General features: G+C 39.9%; 1 protein-coding gene and 1 pseudogene across 1 annotated transcript; both read left to right on the forward strand.

The window, feature by feature from the left end:
* The first annotated feature begins 3,414 nt into the window (after positions 1 to 3,414).
* Positions 3,415 to 8,628, forward strand: LOC144333936 (beta-defensin 109-like). Its single transcript, XM_077960198.1, has 2 exons — positions 3,415 to 3,472; positions 8,397 to 8,628. Exons 1-2 carry the CDS (start codon positions 3,415 to 3,417, stop codon positions 8,600 to 8,602), a joined length of 264 nt encoding a protein of 87 aa, XP_077816324.1. The 3' UTR covers positions 8,603 to 8,628.
* A 14,302-nt stretch (positions 8,629 to 22,930) lies between these two features.
* On the forward strand, positions 22,931 to 24,518 carry LOC106996565 (ubiquitin carboxyl-terminal hydrolase 17-like protein 6; annotated as a pseudogene).
* The last annotated feature ends 723 nt before the right edge of the window (positions 24,519 to 25,241 follow it).

Here is a 25,241-nt window from a genome sequence, read left to right on the forward strand (position 1 = left end):
CCTTGTACTTGATTTTTCCCCTTAAGTTTTATTCCAATTTCTAATATTATCATTCCCTCTTCTTTCTCAGCAACTAGTCCTCCAAAGTAGAACTTAAACAATGACCAGACATGGCCCTGCAACAGAGCATATCCTTCTACATTTAGCATGCAATCATGAATCACAGGTATAAGACCCCTTGAACAGACATGATTTTGGTGACTACATGTAGGACTTACTGCTTTTACCCAAGAAGAGGATCAGACATCCTAAGTAGCTCAGAAATTTTTCTGGAGCTCTTGAATGTGTATAGGCAAGAAAGATTAAGCAACCTGTTGCCTTACATGAGGCATACTATTTTCTTATGTTTTCTTTTGAATTCAGGATTTCAAGGTTGGGGAAGGAGTGGGAAAGTAGCCATGGACATGTGAGAATGTGGATGATCCTTTTACATTGTCAGGAACGGTTAAATTCTATGCTTTATGTTGTTTGCTAAAAGACACTTTCCAAAGCTTTCAACAGAAAATATAATGGCACACATGCCTATTCTTGGTGAACCCAGACTTTTTATCTAGTCTGTGATAGTCAGTTTCGAAAGACTGCTTAGGGTAATGAATCCTTCAAGTTGTAAAGATGAAGGGAAGTTTTTGGACAATTCTCATTTTGCTGTAGGAAAACTAATCTGGAAGAAGTAAAAGGGAGAGATTGAAGTGGGAGAGAACGGAGGTGGAAAATGAGTTCAGTTGATCAAATATTTGTTAAGTATGTCGGGCCCTTACAAGGAAGCAAGCAAAGAACAAAAGCATGTGATGGCCTTGCTCCTAAGAAGCCAGAGGCCAGTAACCTGGATGGCTATAGACCAGAAAAACGTTCACAAGCCCCTACAATACAGCACTGGCATAGGATGAAGAAGAAGATTCTTTCTATGAGATAAATAGCATACAACCAAATAAGAAAGCCAAAAGTTACACAAAGTTCAAAAACCTAAGGCACCAACCTTTAAGAGATCTGATTGTCGGTGATGACTTTGGAAGGAAAGTTATTATTAGGATTATTTTAGTACTAAGAGTTTTGAGCTGTCTATCCAATATTTTCATCTGCACCTCTGCCTTAGTAATACTGTCTGTGTGTGTGCGTGCGTGCGTGTGTGTGTGTGTGTGCACATGCGCCTTTTCATGTATTTGAAATATATTATCTATACCACACTCCACATAGGTTTGGGGGTTAATTACAAACAGGCTGATCTGAATCTATACTCTTAGGGACGGGGTTAAGCTACTCTACCACATTGTGAAGGGTTGATATGTAAGAGACTCTGAACATCTTATAAATTATCTTTAAAATGTTTCCTTTCTTGGGAAGGGAAGAATAAGTATTTGTAAACAAATGCAGAAATATCTTTACCTAAACAAAAGAACAGTTAGTTAACCTTGTTGTGATTAGCAGAGAGGATAGCTGCAGACACTATAAAATCACTCAGCAACAAGATTTGACAAAACGTTAAAGATGGCTCTATTTTTCCTGTTTTATACAGGAAAATATTAAGGCCCTGGGAATTGAAGTACTTTTCCCAACAGTGGAGTAAATGTCAGAGTCAAGGCTGTGTTTTACATCTCGGTTTTCCCACACATCCTACCCTATGGTTCTGTTGTGCTGTTCCTTTGTGTGACTCCTCAAAGCCTGGTTAAAGGTGATACCGTATCAAATTGTATTAACTCAGTAGCACAAAACACCAGGGAATTGATTTATAAGTGTATTAACCTTGTGGCATTACTGAAGACCTATCTGATTAGTAGTTATCAAGTAGTCACCCTGGCTAAATATATAGGTTTGATTTTTAATTTTGAAAATGAAAAATATTTTAAAATATATGTCTTACATCCATATCTCCAGGAAATTTTAATCAAGTTTTAAAACTTTCAAATTTAGATAAACTCATGTTTTTTGTTGTTTTAATTTTCACTCAATGAAAATAGTAAAAAACTAATTGGATAGAACAGCACAGCAGAAGCATTACTTATCGCCAAAAATGGGATACAACAAGACTGAAGAAGAAAATGCAGGACAGTGCTTAAAAAAGCAGTCTAATGAAAAGTGGGGTCTCCTCAGGATGTCCTTAGGTAGACATTGCAGCAGAACTGCAAAGTTTTCTTTAGAAGGCTGGGGAAGAGAGGAGGAAACAGAGAAGGGGCAAGAGTGGAAACTAGAATGAGGCTCAGAATACCAAGCGTTAGTGCTGTCCCTATCACCTTCCTCACTTGATCACTGGGTGATCTTGGGCAAGTTTCTTCCTTTCCCTCAGCTCATTTCCTCATCTGGAAGGTAAGTCACTAGACAAGATAGCCTTTGATGTTCATTGTAACTCTAACTGATCTTCCCCAAGCAAATAGCTGGGAAAGACACTGTGCCCACAATATGCAAGACACAAGGTTTACAAGCAAAGAACAAATCAAAACAAAAGATGTTTTAAAACCCCTAATGTCACTTGAATTCTTACAACTAAGCAATGGTACATCATACTTTTACAAAGCCCTTCTGTGATTTCATTTTTAAAATCATTTCAAGTTTTATTTTACTTCATATTAAGATAATGGGAGATAAAGTGTTACATGGGTTCATGCAGGAATATATGTAAGAGACACAAAAATCCAAAATAGGTAATTGTTATATTAGTTGTTCCCTTTACTGAGGGGGAGCAGACAAAAGAATGTTAGAAAAAGCTTCATAAAGTGGATTACATAGAATGTGCTTTTAAAAAGTTTGGTATTTTATTGAGTGGGAAAGAGCAATATGGGGAGTTATTGTTCAAGGGTTAAAGCTATGCAAAATGAGTCAATTACAAAGATAGGCTCTAAAACATAGTACCTATAGTTATTACTGAGGTATTTTGTATTTAACAATTTGTTAAAAGGGTCGATCTTAGGGGTTCTGACAACAACAACAACAATAAAGGGACGTAGGAAACACTTGGAGGTGATGGATATATTATTACCTGGATATTGGTTGTGGTAACAAGAGTAATATCTATGTGCAAATTTGCCAAACTATATCCATTAATTACGTACAGTTTTTGTATAACAATTTTACTTCAGTTCCTACTATATTGCCTGGCAAACAATACTTTATACTTAAAGTAAGAGCAATGACTATTGCATGTGTATGTTGAAAATAATAAAGAAAGCAGGTGACAATAAGACATCCTGAGTCTTTTGGAAATAAACAGCATTCACCTGCTTTCTCATCCATTGAGATATCACCACATTTATGTACTTGTGTGTCCCTGGAAGTTTCTTGTGGGAGATTTAGTTATTCTCTTTTCGTTAGGCTCTACTAACCAAGAACAAATCACAGACTCAGACAGCATCATAAAAAGGCCCAGACCCACGATGTCCAGAGACTCCAGGCTCAACCTACATTGATGCTGGCCCTTCAGCCATGAGACTCCATTTGCTTCTTCTTATTCTCCTTCTTTTTTCAATTCTTTTATCCTCAGGTAAGTTGGTAGCTGATTACTACAAGGTTCTGCAGATTAGAAGGCTATATCCCTGGCCAGACAAGATCCTAGAATCAGTCCCGTGAGTTCAAGAACCTAATATTTACAGCTTCACTAGGATAATAATAGGGAAAAATAGAAAAGAGACTCATTTAGCAGTAGCTCCTGTTGATAAGATTCCATCCATGTTTTTTGATCTAGTGAGTGTATATAATAATGGATGCTGCTGAAATTCAATCCTGTCAGATCAAACTGCCTACATATAAATTTCCATGTCCCACCAAGGCATCTCAAGATACAAAGTAAGAATACAACAGAATGTGACCTCAATGAGATGTCTTTGTGGGACCTGGAAATTTATATGCAGGCAGTTAGATCTGACAGGATTGAATTTCAGCAGCATTTATTATTATATTTGCAGAGGTTGCAGTGAGACAAGATCGCGCCATTGCACTCCAGCCTAGGCGACAGAGTGAGACTCCAAAGAAAGAAAGAGAGAGAGAGAGAGACAGACAGGAAGGAAGGGAGGGAGGGAGGAAGGAAGGAAGGAAGGAAGGAAGGAAGGAAGGAAGGAAGGAAGGAAGGAAGGAAGGAAGGAGAGAGAAAGAAAGAAAGAAAGAGAAAGAAAGAAAAGAAAGAAAGAAGAAAGAAAGAAAGAAAGAAAGAAAGAAAGAAAGAAAGAAAGAAAGAAAGAAAGAAAGAAAGAAAGAAAGAAGAAAGAAAGAAAAAAGAAAGAAAGAAAGAAAGAAAGCATTAGTGAGGGAGAGTGAGTGAGAGTGAGTGTGTTTGGGCCCCTACTGATGATGCTAAACTATCACAAGCCCACACTCAGCCTTTCAACATTTGCTGGAGATTCACTTGTTTCCTTGTTATCTCCACCAAGGGCAGCTTCCTCCTGCTTCTGCTGCTGCAACTCAGCTAGGCACAAAGCATCTGTGGATCCGTTCTTTTTTCAGCAGGGCTTCATCACTCTGAATTTAAGTTAATTAGCTTTTTTTGAGACCTCAGTTCTGTGTTTTAAAATGAAATCTATGATCTATAGTTTATCCAGCTTATTCTCTTTGTCAGGGCAAGAGCATTTTTCTATAACTTTCTAAATTCTAAACAAAAGTAAAAGTTCACTTCTTTTCAGAATCCCCACGTGTCAGAAAGTGTTACTATTATCATCAGTTCAGTGATATTTATGGAATTCCAAGTTGACTCTAATATCAGCTTTTGGGTTAAATTCTTTCTTTCTGATATGTAGCCTTTGAAATTTTATTTGCTGCGGATCTCTTGGTAGTGAACAATTTTCATTTTTCTCTGTCAATTTCATATTGTGATTTTTGATCTGGAAAGACGGCATTACTGAGTACCCAATTCTATATTAACAGTTATTTGCTCTCGACATTTGTTGATACTAGTTTACTCATTTTTAGTTTTTGCTTTACTATAATAATCAGATAAATATTATTTCATTATAAATTATCCTTTTTTCAATGTTTGTATGGTCTGGTGTTTGGTTTTAATGTTTTATAATTTAACTAAAGTGAGTTTATTTTTATATCATCTGTTAGAAATATATTCTTTGAATCAATGGATTTATACCTTTTCTTAATTTCTTTTTGAGAATCTCTTGAAATGGTGAATCCTTTTACACTTCTCTCCCCCCATATTTGAATTAAATAAATGTTAGACCTTGTGTTTCCATGCTACATTCTGGGTATATCATTTAAACATTTTTTTCTTCACTAGTTATCCTCTTACCTGTGTCTAATATGTCATTAATAACTTGCATTTATTTTTAAATTATTTTTTGTTTCAGACTTGCCTTTTTTTTTTTTTTTTTTTTTGGAGGTGGAGTCTCGCTCTGTTGCCCAGGCTGGAGTGCAGTGGTGCGATCTTGGCTCACTGCAACCTCCAACTCCCGGGTTCAAGCGATTCTTCTATCTCAGCCTCCTGAGTAGCTGGGACTACAGGCACCCGCCACCATGCTCGGCTAATTTTTATATATTTATTTTTTAGTAGAGACAAGGTTTCACCATCTTGGGCATGCTGATCTTGAACTCCTGACCTCGTGATCCACCCATCTTGGCCTCCCAAAATGCTGGGATTACAGGCATGAGCCACCACGCCCAGCCAGACCTGCCCGTTTTTTCTATCATCTATATTGTCTTACTATTGTTTTTACATCTTTGTAATAGTAGATTGTTTCTTTAAACAATTGATACATACCTGCTTAATTATTTCTCCACATTGACGATTTCAATACATCTAGTTTTAAAGGGTCTAGATATGCTATTCATTTCATTAACTTTTATTCATGGTGTCTTGCTTACCTGATCATTTTTAATACTGAACTCATTGTTCATCCTTAACCTGACATCATTTTATGGTCTGAAATGAGAATGCTATTATCCAGACTTCCTCTGTGAAGCCGACCCAATGCTTTAACTCAATATAGAAGTTTCAGCATTAACAAACTGGAACTTCTGATGGCCCCAGAGTCAGTAGTACCATCATTAGCATTACTGATCATAGCAGATCTTCCCAGAAGATCTGGGAAACCCTCATCCCCCTCCATCAGTTATCCAATACAAAGTGCCCACTGCTCAAGCTCCAGTTCACAGACTATTTTTGTGTTTGAAAGAGGAGATATTTTAAGAACTTGCCTAACCATTTTCAGGGATAGAAATGTTTCAAAGAGATCCTCTACTATATATATGTTCTATAGCAGCAGTCACTTGAGAGCAGCTCACTTGCAGTCATGGCCAAAAGCCTAAATCTTTCTTTCATTCTAGTCACACCTATTTTGTATCTTTTGGGGATATCTCAGATTCAGATGCATTCATAGTATTCTATGATTTGCGACACTACTATAGATTCTTCAAAATGTTACAACATTCCAATGGTATGTTGGGAGGTATAGAAGGAGAGGAAAAACAATGGGCTCAAATCCCCTCTGACTTCTCTTCTTACAATATGTTTCATTGTTCAAAACTTTTAGAACTATATCAATACAGCATTGACAGTGGGAATTCTTTTCCTTCTGACTTAAATAGGATTAAAGGAAGTGTTTTGCTATGAAATTGCTATATGGGTTGTATTCAGATAAATTTTGACTTCATAAAGGCAATATTCTCCTCATTATTTTTAAATGCTTACCAGGATTCACAGTATTATTTTCAGTTCTCCCTGTTTAAAGGCATATTTAAATAACTTGATGACTTGGATATAGTATATATGTTACTCTGCTACAGAAACAGAAAAACCACCACCAAATTATATTCTAAGATACTTGGTACACCAATTGCACCATCTTTTTTTATCTAAGACATTCAATTCTTCCACAGGTGGGAGTACATGAATTAGCATCATTTACTACTCGTAGCTTTCACTACAGACTTTCAGACTTATGGTGCCTAAAAGAAATAGAATACTTCTAGCTGGGTTTAAAAGCTACAAATAAACAGAGGAAATATACACTATTTTGAAAGTATCACTTGAGTGTTATGCATGTATTTCAACATTATATTGCTAATTTTAATTGTTCAAAGTTAAAGAGCTTAAACCTCCCCCTCATGCATTCCTGAATCACCCATTACTCCCACACATACATTGTTCGATACAGCATAAACCTAAGTAAATAAAGATGTGGCAAAATGAAAAAAATAAAATAACGTTATACCATTCTCATCTGTGAATGGCATCAGTAGACAGATGTGAATAAAAGTAATGTGATTATAATTTTAAAAATCATATTTAATAGGATCCATTTATTATTAAATGAACATTAGGCTACTTAATGAATAATAAATCTTTGACACAATGAGAACTCTTAATGCAGAGTGAGACCAAAATGAAAGTAATAACTGTTTTTCTCCTAACCCTTGCTTTAGTTGGTCTTTCCACCAGACTGTCACTTTAAGGATATTATAATAGCACAAAGCCACCAGCTTTACCATTAGAGAGATCTTCATTAAATTATCTTTGTTTTAATAAACGTTATCTGGAGGAAATACTGGTCTGGACACAATAATAAATGTCAAGTTTTCTAATATTTTCCAGTTTTAGACACAAATTGAAAGGATCATTTATAATGTCAAAAATATACTTTTTTCTAACTAATCTATCCTATGACTAAGACACTATTAGCAATTAAAGTAGAGAGAGCAAATCTAAATGTGGAGAGAAAAAGTAATTTCCACTTGTTTGAACAGATGAAAGCACGAATAAATTGAAAGCCTGAAATATTAGCTTGGGGGAATAAAATCACTCGGGGGAGCAAAAGCAGGACATACCAGCCTTTAACTCTACACTTCCCCCAAGAAAAAATTTATAGATAGCTATGTACAAACCAAAATAGCGCTGGGAGGGTTCAAGGGACCACTTAAGAAACTACAGCAACACAGTGAAGCCAAAAAAAAAAAAAAAAAAAAAAAAAAGAGAGAGAGAGAGTGAAAGAAAAAAACAAAAACAAAAACGAATAGCCATATAGAAAAAACAACTCCTGAAATCGGCATACCTGAGACAGCAGAAACATCTTTTCTGGCTAGGAACGAAAAAAGCAGAAAGGGACTATCAGTATCAGCCACAAGGTGGAACCACTATGGCCCTCAGTAACCCTCTCTGGCAGAAGACACTGGCATTTTTGCCCCGCAGTAAGCAACAGCCATTTCTGAGAGAAAACCCAGAGGAAAAGATGAAGATGTACCATCCCCTCCCACATCCCTTTTCCCCCACCAAATATACCGTGACTGTTGTGCCAAACCAGGATCGGAACTACTACCTTTCTTAATCTGCATGTGTCTCTGACATATGAGCAGCAACCATTTCAAAAGCTCCCACATAGAAATGCTCATACTAAATGTATTCTGTTACTGAAGAGTGTTTATGGATTTACATTCCATTTGTGGACTATCTCACTGGATCTTCTTTCCTGCAGTAAGAGGTGGTTTGGGTGCTGCTGAAGGTCATTGTCTCAATTGGTCTGGTGTTTGCAGAAGAGATGTCTGCAAAGTAGTAGAAGATCAAATTGGTGCCTGCCGAAGAAGGATGAAGTGCTGTAGAGCATGGTGGATTTTAATGCCAATTCCAACACCACTTATCATGTCAGATTATCAAGAACCCCTTAAACCTAAGTTGAAATGAAACTGATGTAAAATAAAAATACATCAAAAGTGAAGTTATTTGCATCTAAGAATATTGAAATATACATATTAAGTACTTCCATCTTGATAACCATCTTGTGTTTTCACTTATCAACATAAATGAATAAATACTAATTTCAAATATACCCAATACTATTTCTTTGTGAGTCATTAACAGATCTTAACAAAACCTTTAAAAATGAGAAAACTGTTACTTTTGTTTTCCAAGATGGTGGATTGAAGGCATTGTTAGCCTGCCTCTTGCACTTGGAAAGACAAAATGGTGTGTAGAGATTCACACTGAACTTTCTTTCAAGAAGCAACACAGGAACTTAACAGGAAAATTGAAATAAGCCACAGACCATTTGAAAGAAGCAGCAGGATGCAGCTTACACCATAAGCTAGGCAGAAAATTTTGAGTTTCCAGGGTGTGAGATGGGGATAAACTGACTGTAAGATATACACTTCCATTGGGAAACCTATCAATCTAGGCCATGGGGGAAGGCCTTAATCGTACTCAGGGCTGGAGTTGATTCAGTGAAGAGTGATGAGTATATGAGGAGTGGCATTGGGATGTGCTTTGAGTCTCCAGCACGTTCCCAGTTTCTGGCAGGATGGAGGGAAGCCATTTCTGATTCTACCTCAGAGAGGACCTCCCAGAAGTCTGCCAGCTAACTCAAATGGTGGTCACAGGTTGAGAGAACCTCCCAACTGAAATGTTTGATATAATTTTCTGTGGGGACAAACTCCCCAGGCCAGAACTGAGAGGCGAGTGGGACGTGTGATGCAGCAGCAAGCACGGGAGCTGGATGCCCCTGCTCTGCAGGTGGATCAGGGGGGGTTTGGCCTGAAGGTTGCAGTTACTGTCTCAATAGGAGAGGCTTATGGTATGGGTCAGTTTTGAGCTCTGAGTTTAGACTTCTTGAAACTTAGCTAACTACTCCCAGTGGAACACTGTGGGTGTGAGACCTGCCTCGCCAAGGGTGTGGGAGCTGGATGGGGCTTACTGCCAAGCTGCTACTCCCCATTCTTCATATGGACTCTCCTTGTACAGAGGCAGAGGCAGCTTCACTTCTCTCTGGAAAATTACCCCAGTGGCCTAAGAACTGCCTTCCAATTCCCACTGGAGCCACTGCTTGTCCCACACATAGAGAGCCAGAGCATCACTTTACCTGACCTAGTTCCCACTTGGTTTTGCTCAACCACCTACCCTGGTAGATTAACACAAATAACAGAAGAAACTTTTAGAAGCCCTTTGGCTCTACCCGTTCCCTGAGACACCAGAGTACCTCCCATGGGTAACATAAGGCAAGTCCAAATCTCACCACTACCACCACAGCTGGCGGTCTTTTGCAAGCACCACCTCCTGGCTGAAGGCCAACTGACACAGTCCATTAGAGCATCTTGAATTCAGAACATTCAATGTCATGACAGGCCGGGGAGCCTCCTCTGCCCTAATTTGGCTCTCTATCACACATTCTCTCTCTCTCTCACACACACACACACACACATCTCACACACACATCAACCTAGTGGCAAACCGAGGTAAAAGCACACACACACACACACCTGCTCAATTCAGGCCATTATCCCTGATGAACATCAATGCAAAAATTCTCAATAAAATACTGGCAAACCGAATCCAGCAGCACATCAAAAACCTTATCCACCACGATCAAGTGGGCTGCATCTTTGGGGTGAAAGGCTGATTCAACATACACAAATCAATAAATGTAATTGATCACATAAACAGAACCAAAGGCAAACACCAGACAATTATTTTGATACACGCAAAAATGCCTCTGATAAAATTCAACATCCCTTCCTGTTAAAAACTCTCAATAAACTACGTATTGATGGAACATACCTTAAAATAATAAGAGCTATTTCATACAGCCAATATCATAAAGAATAGGCAAAAGCTGGAAGCATTCCATTTGAAAACCGGTACAAGACAAGGAAGCCCTTTGTAACCACTTCTATTCAACATAGTATTGGAAGTTCTCGCCAGGGCAATCAGGCAATAGAAAGAAATAAAGGGTATTCCAATAGGAAGAGAGAAAGTCAACTTGTCTCTGTTTGCAGATGACATGACTTCCTATTTAGAAAACCCCATCATCTCAACTGAAAAACTTCTTGAACTGATAAGCAACTTCACCAAGGTCTCAAGATACAAAATCATTGTGCAAAAATCACACGCATTCCATTACACCAACAATAGTCAAGCAGAGAGCCAAATCAAGAATGAACTCCCATTCACAATTGCTATAAAGAGAGTAAAATACCTAGGAATACAACTAGGAGTACAACGGATGTGAAGGACCTCTTCAAGGACAACGGCAAACCACTGCTCAAGGTAATAAGAGAGGATACAGACGAATGGAAAAACATTCCATCCTCATGAATAGGAAGAATCAATATTGTGAAAATGGCCATACTGCCCAAACATTATAGATTCAATGCTATACCCATCAAAATACCGTTGACATTTTTCACAGAATTAGAAAGAACTATTTGAAATGTCATATGGAATCAAAGAATACCCCATATAGCCAAGACAATCATAAACAAAAATAACAAAGCTGGAGGCATTACGCTAACTTCAAACTGTACTAGAAGGCTATGGTACCAAAACAGCAGGCTACTGCTGCCAAAACAGACATATAGACCAATGGAGCAGAGCAAAGACCTCAGAAATAACACCACACATCTATGACCACCTGATCTTTGACAAACCTGACAAAAACAAGCAAGGGAGAAAGGATCTCCTATTCAGTAAATGATGTTGGGAAAACTAGCTTGCCATATACAGAAAACCAAAACTTGACCCCTTCCTTACACCTTATACAATAATTAACTCAAGCTGGATTAAAGATTTAAATGTAAAATCCAAAACCATAAAAACCCTAGAAGAAAACCTAGGCAATATCATTCAGGACACAGGCAAGGACAAAGATTTCATGACAAAAATGTCAAAAGCAATTGCAACAAAAGCCAAAATTGACAAATCGGATCTAATTAAACTAAAGACCTTCTGCACAGCAAAGAAACTATCATCAGCATGAGCAATCAACCTACAGGATGGGAGAAAGTTATTGCAATCTACCCATCTGACAAAGGTCTAATAACAAAAATTGACAAGGAACTTAAACATATTTACAAGCAAAAAAAAACAAACAACCCCATCAAAAGTGAGCAAAGGATATGAACAGAAACTTATCAAAAGAAGACATTTATCTAACCAACAAATATATTTTTAAAAGCTCAACAATACTGATCATCAGAGAAGTGAAAATCAAAACTACAATGAGATACCATCTCACACCCATCAGAATGGTGATTATTAAAAAGTTAAGAAACAATAGATGCTGGTGAGGCTGAGAAGAAAGAGGAACGCTTTTACACTGTTGGGGAAACTGTAAATTAGTTCAACCATTGTGGAAGACAGTATGGTGATTCCTCAAGGATCTAGAACCAGAAACACCATTTGACCCAGTAATCCCATTAGTGGCTATATACCCAAAGGAATATAAATCATTCCACTCTAAAGACACATGCACATGTAAGTTTATTGCAGCACTATATACAATACCAAAGACATGAAACCAACCCAAATGCGCTTCAGTGCTAGACTGGATAAAGAAAACGTGGTACCTATACACCATAAAATACTATGCAGTCATAAAAAGGAATGAGATCATGTCTTTTGCAGGCACATGGATGAAGCCATCATACTGAGCAAACTAACACAGTAACAAAAAAATCAAACACCGCATGTTCTCACTAATAAGTGAAAGTTGAACATTGAGAAAACAAGGACACAGTGAGGGGAACAACACACAACACGGCCCGCTGAGGACTGGGGATGAGGGAAGAGAACTTAGAGGATGAGTCAATAGGTGCAACAAACCATCATGGCAAAGGATACCTACATAACAAACCTGTACGTTCTGCACATGTATCCCGCATTTTTTAAATTTAAAAACAGGAAATACTTATGGACATACATACATACACACACACATTCTTCCCAGATCTTCATTCCTGGTAAGCCAAGGAACCTGGAGAAACACCAGAATTCTGTCCCTCTGAAAATGCAGGACAGGTCTACCTTCATCAGCATAAAATTTTGGACCAAATGTGGTAACTGCAGGTCCACCCCACAATGAGTAACTGAAAATTGAGGCAGTATTTCAGATCCTAAAAAACTGATGAAGCAATTCGTGACACATTTGGGTTGTTTTTGCCTTTTCCTACTATGAAGAGTGCTAGTAGGAAGAAGGAAGAACGGTGTACAAATATCTGTTTGATTCTCTGCTTTCAGAATCCTTTGCTTGTTTGTGTGTCTGTTTGTTCTTTCTTGAGACAGGACATCACTCCAGTCAGCCAGGCTTTTCCAGTCTGTAATTTTTGTTGTTTCCTTTTGTCAAGTTTTAGAAGATTTTATTTAATTTCTATTGAATTTTAAGGCATTTTTAGATATGTATTAAAACATTATCTCACATGCTGTGTGTTACATTTCATTTATTTTCATCGTCCCTTTTTTATTTTATTATTTTATTTTATTATAGTTTATATTCTAGGGAATATATGCACAAAGTGCAGGTTTGTTACATATGTATACATGTGCCATGTTGGTGTGCTGCACCCGTTAACTCGTCATATACATTAGGTGTATCTCCTAATGCTATCCTTCCCTCCTCCCCCCACCCCACAACAGGCCCTGGTGTGTGATATTCCCCTTCCTGTGTCCAGGTGTTCTCATTGTTCAATTCCCATCCATGAGTGAGAACATGTGGTGTTTGGTTTTCTGTTCTTGCAGTAGTTTGCTGAGAATGATGGTTTTCAGCTGCATCCATGTCCCTACAAAGGACATGAACTCATCCTCTTTTATGGCTGCATAGTATTCCATGGTGTATATGTGCCCACATTTTCTTAATCCAGTCTATCATTGATGAACATTTGGGTTGGTTCCAAGTCTTTACTGTTGTGAATAGTGACGCAATAAACATATGTGTGCATGTGTCTTTATAGCAGCATGATTTATAATCCTTTGGGGATATAGCCAGTAATGGGATGTCTGGGTCAAATGGTATTTCTAGTTCTAGATCCTTAAGGAATTGCCATGCTGTTTTCCACAATGGTTGAACTAGTTGACAGTTCCACCAACAGTGTAAAAGTGTTCCTATTTCTCCACATCCTCTCCAGCACCTGTTGTTTCCTGACTTTTTAATGATCACCATTCTAAAGGGTGTGAGACGGTATCTCATTGTGGTCTTGATTTGCATTTCTTTGATGGCTAGTGATGATGAGCATTTTTTCGTGTGTCTGTTGACTGCATAAATGTCTTCTTTTGAGAAGTGTCTGTTCATATCCTTTGCCCACTTTTTGATGGGATTGTTTTTGTTTTTGTTTTTTTCTTGTAAATTTCTTTGAGTTCTTTGTAGGTTCCGGATATTAGCCCTTTGTCAGATGAGTAGATTGCAAAATTTTTCTCCCATTCTGTAGGTTGCCTGTTTATTCTGATGGTAGTTTCTTCTGCTGTGCAGAAGCTCTTTAGTTTAATTAGATCCCATTTGTCAATTTTGGCTTTTGTTGCCATTGTTTTTGTTATTTTAGACATGAAGTCCTTGCCCACGCTTGTGTCCTGAATGGTATCGCCTAGGTTTTCTTCTAGGGTTTTTATGGTTTTAGGTCTAACATTTAAGTCTCTAATCCATCTTGAATTAATTTTTGTATAAGGTGTAAGGAAAGGATCCAGTTTCAGCTTTCTACTTATGGCTAGCCAGTTTTCCCAGCAGTATTTATTAAATAGGGAATCCTTTCTCCATTTCTTGTTTTTGTCAGGTTTGTCAAAGATCAGATAGTTGTAGAAGTGTGGTATTATTTCTGAGGGCTCTGTTCTGTTCCGTTGGTCTATAGCTCTGTTTTGGTACCAGTACCATGCTGTTTTGGTTACCATAGCCTTGTAGTATAGTTTGAAGTCAGGTAGTGTGATGACTCCAGCTTTGTTCTTTTGACTTAGGATTGTCTTGGCAATGCGGGCTCTTTTTTGGTTCCATATGAACTTTAAAGTAGTTTTTTCCAATTCTGTGAAGAAAGTCACTGGTAGCTTAATGGGGATGGCATTGAATCTATAAATTACCTTGCACAGTATGGCCACTTTCACTATATTGATTCTTCCTATCCATGAGCATGGCATGTATGGAATGTTCTCCCATTTGTTTCTGTCCTCTTTTATTTCATTGAGCAGTGGTTTGTAGTTCTCCTTGAAGAGGTCCTTCACATCCCTTGTAAGTTGGATTCCTAGATATTTTATTCTCTTTGAAGCAATTGTGAATGGGAGTTCACTTATGATTTGGTTCTCTGTTTGTCTGTCATTGGTGTATAAGAATGCTTGTGATTTTTGCAAATTGATTTTGTATCCTGAGACTTTGCTGAAGTTGCTTATCAGCTTAAGGAGATTTTGGGCTGAGAGGATGAGGTTTTCTAAATATACAATCATGTCATCTGCAAACAGGGACAATTTGACTTCCTCTTTTCCTAATTGAATACCCTTTATTTCTTTCTCTTGCCTGGTTGCCCTGGCCAGAAGTTCAACACTATGTTGAATAGGAGTGGTGAAAGAGGGCATCCCTGTCTTGTGCTAGCTTTCAAGGGGAATGCTTCCAGTTTTTGCCTATTCAATATGATATAGGCTGTGGGTTTGTCATAAATAGCTCTTATTATTTTGAGATAGGTTCCATCAATTCTGGATTTATTAAGTTTTTAGCATGAAGAGCTGTTGAATTTTGTCAAAGGCCTTTTCTGCATCTATTGAGATAATCATGTGGTTTTTGTCTTTGGTTCTGTTTATATGCTGGATTACGTTTATTGATTTGTGTATGTTCAACCAGTCTTGCATCCCAGGGATGAAGCCCACTTGATTATGGTGGATAAGCTTTTTGAAGTGCTGTGGATTTGGTTTACCAGTATTTTATTGAGGATTTTTGCATGGATGTTCATCAGGGATATTGGTCTAAAATTCTCTCTTTTTTTGTTGTGTCTCTGCCAGGCTTTGGTATCAGGATGATGTTGGTCTTATAAAATGAGTTAGGGAGGATTCCCTCTTTTTCTATTGATTAGAATACTTTCAGAAGAAATGGTACCAGCTCCTCCTTGTACCTCTGGTAGAATTCGGCTATGAATCTTTCTGGTCCTGGACTTCTTTGGTTGGTAGGCTATTAATTATTGCCTCAATTTCAGAGCCTGTTATTGGTCTCTTCAGGGATTCAACTTCTTCCTGGTTTAGTCTTGGGAGAATGTATGTGTCCAGGAATTTATCCATTTACTCTAGGTTTTCTAGCTTATTTATGTAGAGGTGTTTTTAGTATTCTCTGATGGTACTTTGTATTTCTGTGGGGTCAGTGGTGATATCCCCTTTATCATTTTTTATTGCATCTATTTGATTCTTCTCTCTTTTCTTCTTTATTAGTCTTGCTAGCTGTCTATCAATTTTGTTAATCTTTTCAAAAAACCAGCTTCTGGATTCATTGACTTTTTGGAGGGTTTTTTGTGTCTCTGTCTCCTTCAGTTCTGCTCTGATCTTAGTTATTTCTTACCTTCTGCTAGCTTTTGAATGTGTTTGCTCTTGCTTCTCTAGTTCTTTTAGTTGTGATATTAGGATGTCAATTTTAGATCTTTCCTGCTTTCTCTTGTGGGCATTTATTGGTATAAATTTTGCTCTACACACTGCTTTAAATGTGTCCAGAGATTCTGGTATGATGTATCTTTGTTCTCATTGGTTTCAAAGAACATCTTTATTTCTGCCTTCATTTCGTTATGTAACCAGTAGTCATTCAGGAGCAGGTTGTTTAGTTTCCATTTAGTTGAGCAGTTTTGATTGAGTTTCTTAATCCTGAGTTCTTGTTTGATTGCACTGTGGTCTGAGAGACAGTTTGTTACAGTTTCTGTTCTTTTATATTTCCTGAGGAGTGCTTTACTTCCAACTATGTGGTCAATTTTGGAATAAGTGCGATGTGGTGTTGAGAAGAATGTATATTCTGTTGGTTTGGAGTGGAGAGTTCTGTAGATGTCTATTAGGTCTGCTTGGTGCAGAGTTGGGTTCAATTTCTGTATATCCTTAACTTTCTGTCTCGTTGATCTGTCTAATGTTGACAGTGGGGTATTAAAGTCTCCCATTATCATTGTGTGGGAGTCTAAGTCTCTTTGTAAGTCTCTAAGGACTTGCTTTATGAATCTGGGTGCTCCTGAATTGGGTGCATATATATTTAGAATAGTTAGCTCTTCTTGTTGAATTGATCCCTTTACGATTGTGTAATGGCCTTCTTTGTCTCTTTTGATCTTTCTTGGTTTAAACTCTGTTTTATCAGCGACTAGGATTGCACCCCCTGCCATTTTTTGTTTTCCATTTGCTTGGTAGATCTTCCTCCATCCCTTTATTTTGAGCGTATGTGTGTCTCTGCACGTGAGATGGGTCTCCTGAATACAGCAAACTGATGGGTCTTGTCACCACCAGGCCTGCCCTACAAGAGCTCCTGACTCTTTATCCAACTTGCCAGTCTGTGTCTTTTAATTGGAACATTTAGCCCATTTACATTTAGGTTAATATTGTTACACGTGAACATGATCCTGTCATTATGATGTTGGCTGGTTATTTTGCTCATTAGATGATGCAGTTTCTTCCTAGCATCGATGGTCTTTACATTTTGGCATGTTTTTGCAGTGGCTGGTACCGGTTGTTCATTTCCATGTTTAGTGCTTCCCTCAGGAGCTCTTGTAGGGCAGGCCTGGTGGTGACAAAATCTCTCCGCCTTTGCTTGTCTGTAAGGATTTTACTTCTCCCTCACTTATGAAACTTAATTTGGTTGGATGTGAAATTCTGGGTTGAAAATTCTTTTCTTTAAGAATGTTGAATATTGCCCCACCCCTCCCTTCTGGCTTGTAGAGTTTCTGCCGAGAGATCCACTGTTAGTCTAATGGGCTTCCCTTTGTGGGTAACCCGACCTTTCTTTCTGGCTGCCCTTAACATTTTTTCCTTCATTTCAACTTTGGTGAATCTGACAATTATGTGTCTTGGAGTTGCTCTTCTAGAGGAGTATATTTGTGGCGTTCTCTGTATTTCCTGAATTTGAATGTCAGCCTGCCTTGCTAAATTGGGAGAGTTCTCCTGGATGATATCCTGCAGAATGTTTTCCAACTTGGTTCCATTCTCCCCCTCACTTTCAGGTTCACAAATCAGACGTAGATTTTGTCTTTTCCCATATTCCCATATTTCTTGGAGGCTTTGTTCATTTCTTTTTACTCTTTTTTCTCTAAACTTCTCTTCTCACTTCATTTTATTCATTTGGTCTTCAATCACTGACGCCCTTTCTTCCAGTTGACCGAGTCGGTTACTGAAGCTTGCACATTTGTCATGTAGTTCGCATGTCATGGTTTTCAGCTCTCTCAGGTCATTTAAGGACTTCTTTACATTGGTTATTCTAGTTAGCCATTCAGGAAATCTTTTTTCAAGGTTTTTAGCTTCTTTGCTATGGGTTCGAACTTCCTCCTTTAGCTCGGAGAAGTTTGATCGTCTGAAGCCTTCTCTCAACTCGTCAAAGTCATTGTCTGTTCAGCTTTGTTCCATTGCTGGAGAGGAGCTGCATTCCTTTGGAGGGGGAGTGGTGCTCAGATTTTTAGAATTTTCAGTTTTTCTGCACTTCTTTTTCCCCATCTTTGTGGTTTTATCTACCTTTGGTCTTTGATGATGTTGATGTACAGATGGGGTTTTGGTGTGGATGTCCTTTCTGTTTGTTTGTTAGCTTTCTTTCTAATAGTCATGACCCTCAACTGCAGGTCTGTTGGAGTTTGCTCAAGGTCCACTTCAGACCCTGTTTGCCTGGGTGGCAGCAGCGGAGGCTGCAGAAGAGTGAATATTGCTGAACAGCAAATGTTTCTGCCTGATTAATCCTCTGGAAGCTTCGTCTCAGATGGGTACCCGGTTGTGTGAGGTGTGAGGTGTCAATCTGACCCTAGTGGGGGTGTCTCCCAGTTAGGCTACTCCAGGGTCAGGGACCCACTTGAGCAGGCAGTCTGTCTGTTCTCAGATCTCAAACTCCATGCTGGGAGAACCACTACTCTCTTCAAAGCTGTCAGACAGGGACATTTAAATCTGCAGAGGTTTCTGCTGCCTTTTGTTTGGCTATGCCCTCTCCCCACAGGTGGAGTCTACAGAGGCAGGCAGGCCTCTTTGAGCTGTGGTGGGCTCCACCCAGTTCGAGCTTCCCCACCACTTTGTTTACCTACTCAAGCCTCAGCAATGGCGAGCGCCCCTCCCCCAGCCTTGCAGCCTCCTTGCAGTTAGATCTTGGACTACTGTGCTAGCAATGAGGGAGGCTCTGTGGGTGTGGGACTCTCCAAGCCAGATGTGGGATATAATCTCCTAGTGTGACGTTAGCTGAGACCCTTGATAAAGGACAGTGTTAGGGTGAGAGTAACCCAATTTTCCAGGTGCTATGTATCACGGTTTCCCTTGGCTAGGAAAGAGAATTCCCTTCCCCCTTGCACTTCCTGGGTGGGGTGATGGCTCGCCCTGCTTCGGTTGTTGCTCTGTGTGCTGCATTCACTGTCCTGCCCACACTGTCCAACAAGCCCCAGTGAGATGAACCCGGTACCTCAGTTGGAAATGCAGAAATCACCTGTCTCCTGTGTTGCTCACGCTGGGAGCTGGAGGCTGGATCGGTTCCTATTCGGCCATCTTGGAACTGCCTCTCATCGCTCCTTTAATGAACAAAAGGTTTTAGCTTAGATATCTTCCTGTTTGTCAAGTTTTTCTGATTTTGACTTTTCAAAATATGCTGTCATATACAAGAAACCCTTGGATATAAAATTCCATGAATATTTCTCTTTTCTTGCACTCATAACTTCGGTGGATGTCATCAATTAATCTCTGGGTTATAGCATGTTTTCTTGAAAGTGTTCTGCAGTCTATTTTGGGCATTGAGAATTTCATCAAACTTAAGTGAATATTTCTACAAATTGAAGGCATAGTCCCTTTTGATGTTTTATTATTTGCATATATTGCTTCCACAAGACCATTTCATGCAAAGACTTGTCTTGTCCCCACAGCCAGATCATTGCAACATGATATAGAATCAATCGGTCAAAAATGGGAAGGTTATCTCTGGAATGTCAATTTGACTCCATTGATCTCTCCATTTTAATTAAGACAGAATATGCTGTGTTAATTACATAACATCACTGCACATTCTCAAATCAGAAAGTGTAGTCCCAACTTCTTGTTGTTCTATCACGGAAAGAATGATCTTATCTCCCAGATGCACACGCTTGGAAGTACTTCTCAACACACACACACACACACTCACATCCAGACACAAAGATACAAATACACACACAGACACAAACTGTTTAATATGTACACAATTGTTAACTGGCATTGTTTTACATGAAGTAAGGCAAATGTGTAGCCACTGTCTTAACCCAGTTCCACTCCTATCATATTTGCCCATAACACTGATTAGTAAATCTGATTCAGCTGTTCTATAATCACAATTTAAGCTGTGTCCATTAAATTCCCTGAGGAATGCAAAAGGATACAACCTAAGACACAAAACTTAATTGACTGCTGACATTTCATTGGTAAATTGGGTAATTGATGGGTAAATGTAGTGGAACCGGTGGGTGGGCATTAGTTATATAAGGGGTGAAGCAGCAAGGTACTTCATTATTAAAAGGTGTTTGAAAGAAATTGAAACACAGGAGTGTGTGTATTCAGCTGAAATAAAATTTAAAAACCCAGAAATAAATCTCACTTGGGGTGTAAAAAAATGGCATTAGGGGAGATTCTGGGTCAATCGTCCAACTGTGCAAACTGGATCTTGGAAGCAGGATCCCTTTCCTGCAATGAGACTTGTTTATTGGTGGTGGTGTTTCAGTGGAAACGATTTTGGGGAATGGCCCCTTCCTTTTGTGTATCTGCTGATTAGATTTCATGGCTGATTAGATTTCATGGGAAATCTGGGGTTTTAAACTCTATTTAAATGTTAACACAATTCATTCAAATGGCAAAAAATCAACAGGTTCTTTGATGTGGAATCATCACAGATCCATTTCTTCTTAGGTACAGTTATTAAAGTTGATCAACCAGAGTGAAACAATTGTGGAGAATGGCCCCTTCCTTTAGTGTATTTGCTGATTAGATTTAATGGTACATTTATAATTAGGTATAGTGATCAAAGTTGACCTACCCAAGAGTAGAGATGTCCAGGACAGAACTCAGGACTCTGTAGAATCACAGAATCTTGGGCGCAACACTGTTCAAGCACATAAATATGCTCATTCAGAGTGTTTCGGTGTGACGTGTGTGTGAATTGCGGTGTAATGAGCATGACACGCAGACAGGTTATCAAGTGGACTCACCTCAAAATCAGCTATGGGCATTACAGAACACCGATGCCAAGTTCCCAGATCCAGAGGAAAGAAACTCCAGCATTCTGTGTAAAGCCACGGCATCTGGATTTCTGATGCTTCTGGGGATCATGCTCCTGAAAATAGTGACTCCTTCTTCCTTGTGGAGCATCTTTCTCAGCAGCGCTCATTTCTTCTTCCAGGACTCTGTCCAACAGAAAGGGGAAGCCTTCTGATAGAGCACACCTGACCCATGAAAAGAAAAGGGAAAGAAAGGAGGCCAAAGGTCACACTCTCCTCATTCCACCATCCTCCCTAAAATCATCCTGATTTCATGGGCCCTGAGACCGGGGATGCTTCTGTACACCTCGAGGCCTTGGCGCCTGGCCCAAATTCTATTCTCTTTCTCATTATCTGAAAAATTTTAAGAAAATCCCTAGAGCCAGGATCTTTATTCCTAGTAAGCCAAAAGTCCCAAAGAAACACCCAAATTCTGTCCCTCTTAGTTTGGGAAACAAGTCTACCTTCATCAGCATGACATTTTCCACCAAATGTGGTAACTGCAAGTCCACCACACAATGCTTAACTGGAATTGGAAGCAACATCTCAGACGATGAAAAATACATGCAAGAATCCCTAAGACAAATGGTTTATTTTTCCCTTTCTTACTAAAACAACTGCCAGTATTAACAATGGTATGCAAATCTCTTTTAGACGCCCTGCTTTTAAATCTCTATATTTCTTCCTGAGACAGGGACTCACTCCCATCACCCAGGCATTTACAGTGTTTAATTCTGGTTATATGCTATTCTCAAATTTACAACTATTTATTTCGTCTCTCTCAAATGTTGATCCATTATCACATACGTATTAAAATATTATCTCCCATGCTGCGTGATAGGTTATTTTTATATTCATCCTTTCTTAAATGAACCAAAGGTTTTAGTTGGATTAGATTGTGATTAGTTAAGTTTTCTGATTTCATGATTTCTTAAATTGTGGTCATACGACCTCAATCACTGGAAATAGAATGTCACGAGTATTTCTCTTTACTTGCAATCATAAATACAGGGAATGTCATCAATTGGTATGTCGGTGATTGCATGATTTCCTGAAAGTCTTTCACAGTCTAATTTGGGTACTGAGTATTTCGTCTAAGTTCAGTGCATGTTTCCAACACTTGATGCTTTATGATTTGGGTATATAGCTTCCACAAGAACATTTCCTGCAAAGACATATCTTGGTTCCCACTGGTAAGTCATTTCACTCGAACACAGAATCAATAGGCTGAACATGGAAAGGTTATCGCTAGAATACTTATTAGACTGCACAGATCTCTTCTTTGATATTAAGGAAACAAATACACTGTGTTATTAACTGTACTTCATTGATGATTCTCAAGTCAGAAAGTACAGGTCTGACTTCCTGTCCTTCAATGCCTGAAAGGATGATCGTATCGGCCAAAAGCACATAGTTAGAAGCACATTGCAGCTTAAACACACACACACCCAGACATATAAACAAACACAAAGAAACACTCACATGGGCATAATTCCGCACGCCCACAAGCTCACGCAAGCAAACACATACACACAAACACACACATTGTTTCGTGAGGACAGAATTATTCCCTAGCACTGTTTTAAGTAAACTAACGGATTCCCCAGGAGTTTTAAGTGAACTCCCTGGGGAATAAAAGGGGACACACCCTATGACTCATTCTTTAACTGAGTGCTGATATTGGATTGGTGGACCGCGTACCTGATGGGTGGGTGGGGTGTTCGCGGTAGGCGGGGGTTAGTTATATAGGGGCTGATGCAGTCAAATGGCGCGTCATTTGAAGACTCTTTCGGAAGAGATAGCGTCTTTCTGCAACGTGCGGTCCCAGCAGAAAAAGCTTGTGATCCTTGCTCCTGGCGACATGGATACCGATTCACTCCACTTGGGAGGTGAGTGGCAGTTCAATCACTTTTCAAAACTCACATCTTCTCGGCCAGATGCAGCTTTTGCTGAAATCCAGCGGACTTCTCTACCTGAGAAGTCACCACTGTCATCTGAGACCCATGTCAACCTCTGTGATGGTTTGGCTCCTGTGGCAAGACAGCCTGCCCCCGGAAAGAAGCTTCCTCTCAGTAGCAGGAGACCTGTTGCGGTGGGGGCTGGGCTCCAGAATATGGGAAATACTTGCTACGTGAATGCTTCCCTGCAGTGCCTGACATACACACCACCCCTTGCCAACTACATGCTGTCCCGGGAGCACTCTCAACTTTGTCATCGTCACAAGTGCTGCATGCTGTGTACGATGGAAGCTCACATCACACGGACCCTCCACTGTCCTGGCCACATCATCCAGCCCTCATAGGCATTGGCTACTGGCTTCCATCGAGGCAAGCAGGAAGATGCCCATGAATTTCTGATGTTCATTGTGGATGCCATGAAAAAGGCATGTCTTCCCGGGCACAAGCAAGTAGATCATGACTCTGAGGACACCACCCTCATCCACCAGATATTTGGAGGCTGCTGGAGATCTCAAATCAAGTGTCTCCACTGCCAGGGCGTTTCGGACACCTTTGACCCTTACCTGGACATCGCCCTGGATATCCAGGCAGTTCAGGGTGTGAAGCAAGCTTTGGAACAGGTGGTGAAGCCCGAAGAACTCAATGGAGAGAATGCCTATCATTGTGGTCTTTGTCTCCAGAAGGCGCCTGCCTCCAAGACATTCACTTTACACACTTCTGCCAAGGTCCTCATCCTTTTATTGAAGAGATTCTCCAATGTCACAGGCAACAAACTTGCCAAGAATGTGCAATACCCTGAGTGCCTTGACATGCAGCCATACATGTCTCAGCAGAACACAGGACCTCTTGTCTATGTCCTCTATGCTGTGCTGGTCCACGCTGGGTGGTGTTGTCACAACGGACATCACCTCTCTTATGTCAAAGCTCCAGGAAGCCAGTGGAATAAAATGGATGACGCCGAGGTCACTGCCTGTAGCATCGCTTCTGTCCTGAGTCAACAGGCCTATGTCCTCTTTTACATCCAGAAGAGTGAACTGGAAAGATGCAGTGAGAGTGTGTCAATAGGCAGGGAACCAGGAGCCCTTGGCGCTGAACAAAGACAGGCGAGCAACGCACGGAGAGCTCCAGAGAGAACCCTGCCTCCAGGTACCTGACTTGGAGGAGCACTTGGTGGAAAGAGCCACTCAGGAAAGCACCTTAGACCACTGGAAGTTCCTCCAAGACCAAAACAAAACCAAGCCTGACTTCAACGTCAGAAAAGTCGAATGTACCCTGCCTCCCAACGTGCTTGTGATTCATCCATCAAAATACAAGAGTGGGATGAACAACTGTCATCCTGAACAGCAAAGCTCCCTGCTGAACCTCTCTTCAAGGAACCTGACATCTCAGGAGTCCATGAACACTGACACACTCACTTCTCTGCAAGGGAGGACCAGGAGATCCAAAGGGAGGAACAAACACAGCAAGAGGGCTCTGTTTGTGTGCCAGTGATCTCAGGAAAAGTCTCCACCCAAACGCAGGAGTGCATGCGCACACACACTGACACACACACACATACACGTACACACACACACACCCACGAGGGGGTTCGTGCGCGCACACACACACACCATCACATCACATACACAGTCAATCCGACATAAAGTAATGAGGAGCCCAGGTTTCTATCTACACAAGAGGGACAACTGGATAGTGATGGCTGCGTTTCAGGATGAGCCCAGACATGGGAAACATCGAGTTTTGCAGTCGTCAGTCTTCTGAACCTGTGGAGGCAGTGTCTGTGTGTTTGTGTTCATGGTAGATGACATTCAGTGTGAATTTCTGAATAGGACATATTGCAGTGTAGGGTTGCGCGTGAGGTTATTGCAGGGGACGGGGTTGACTATTTTCTCTTGGGGTGTGTTTCATTCGTCAGTTGTTGGTGAGCACCAGAAGTTGAAATTTGGCGAACGTGGGACTTCTGTGGATCCTTCTTGCTACCTTGAGTAGTGGAAACTGGGACGCATTTGAAGAGAGGAAGGATGTTCTTCTTTTGAACCTGCCTCGCCGTTTTTACATTGCTTGTTCAATGGACCTCAGGCGCCCTAGGACTTGTGCCCTTGGTGGAACCCACAGAATGCTGGAGACAGACAGACAGACACACTTGCCTATTGAATGCTGCCCATTTCCAATGAATTGAAGCAGAAAATCATCCCACTGGTATGTGAGTCATTT

This window comes from Macaca mulatta, chromosome 13 (genome assembly GCF_049350105.2).
Source record: "Macaca mulatta isolate MMU2019108-1 chromosome 13, T2T-MMU8v2.0, whole genome shotgun sequence".
NCBI classification, from domain to species: domain Eukaryota; kingdom Metazoa; phylum Chordata; class Mammalia; order Primates; family Cercopithecidae; genus Macaca; species Macaca mulatta.

Bases quoted from the DNA above. Each gene is read 5' to 3' on its own strand.
- LOC144333936 (XM_077960198.1), top strand. From the start codon at position 3,415: ATGAGACTCCATTTGCTTCTTCTTATTCTCCTTCTTTTTTCAATTCTT. The intron at 3,473-8,396 runs GTAAGTTGGTAG...TCTTTCCTGCAG, and splicing joins TTCAATTCTTTTATCCTCAG to TAAGAGGTGGTTTGGGTGCT.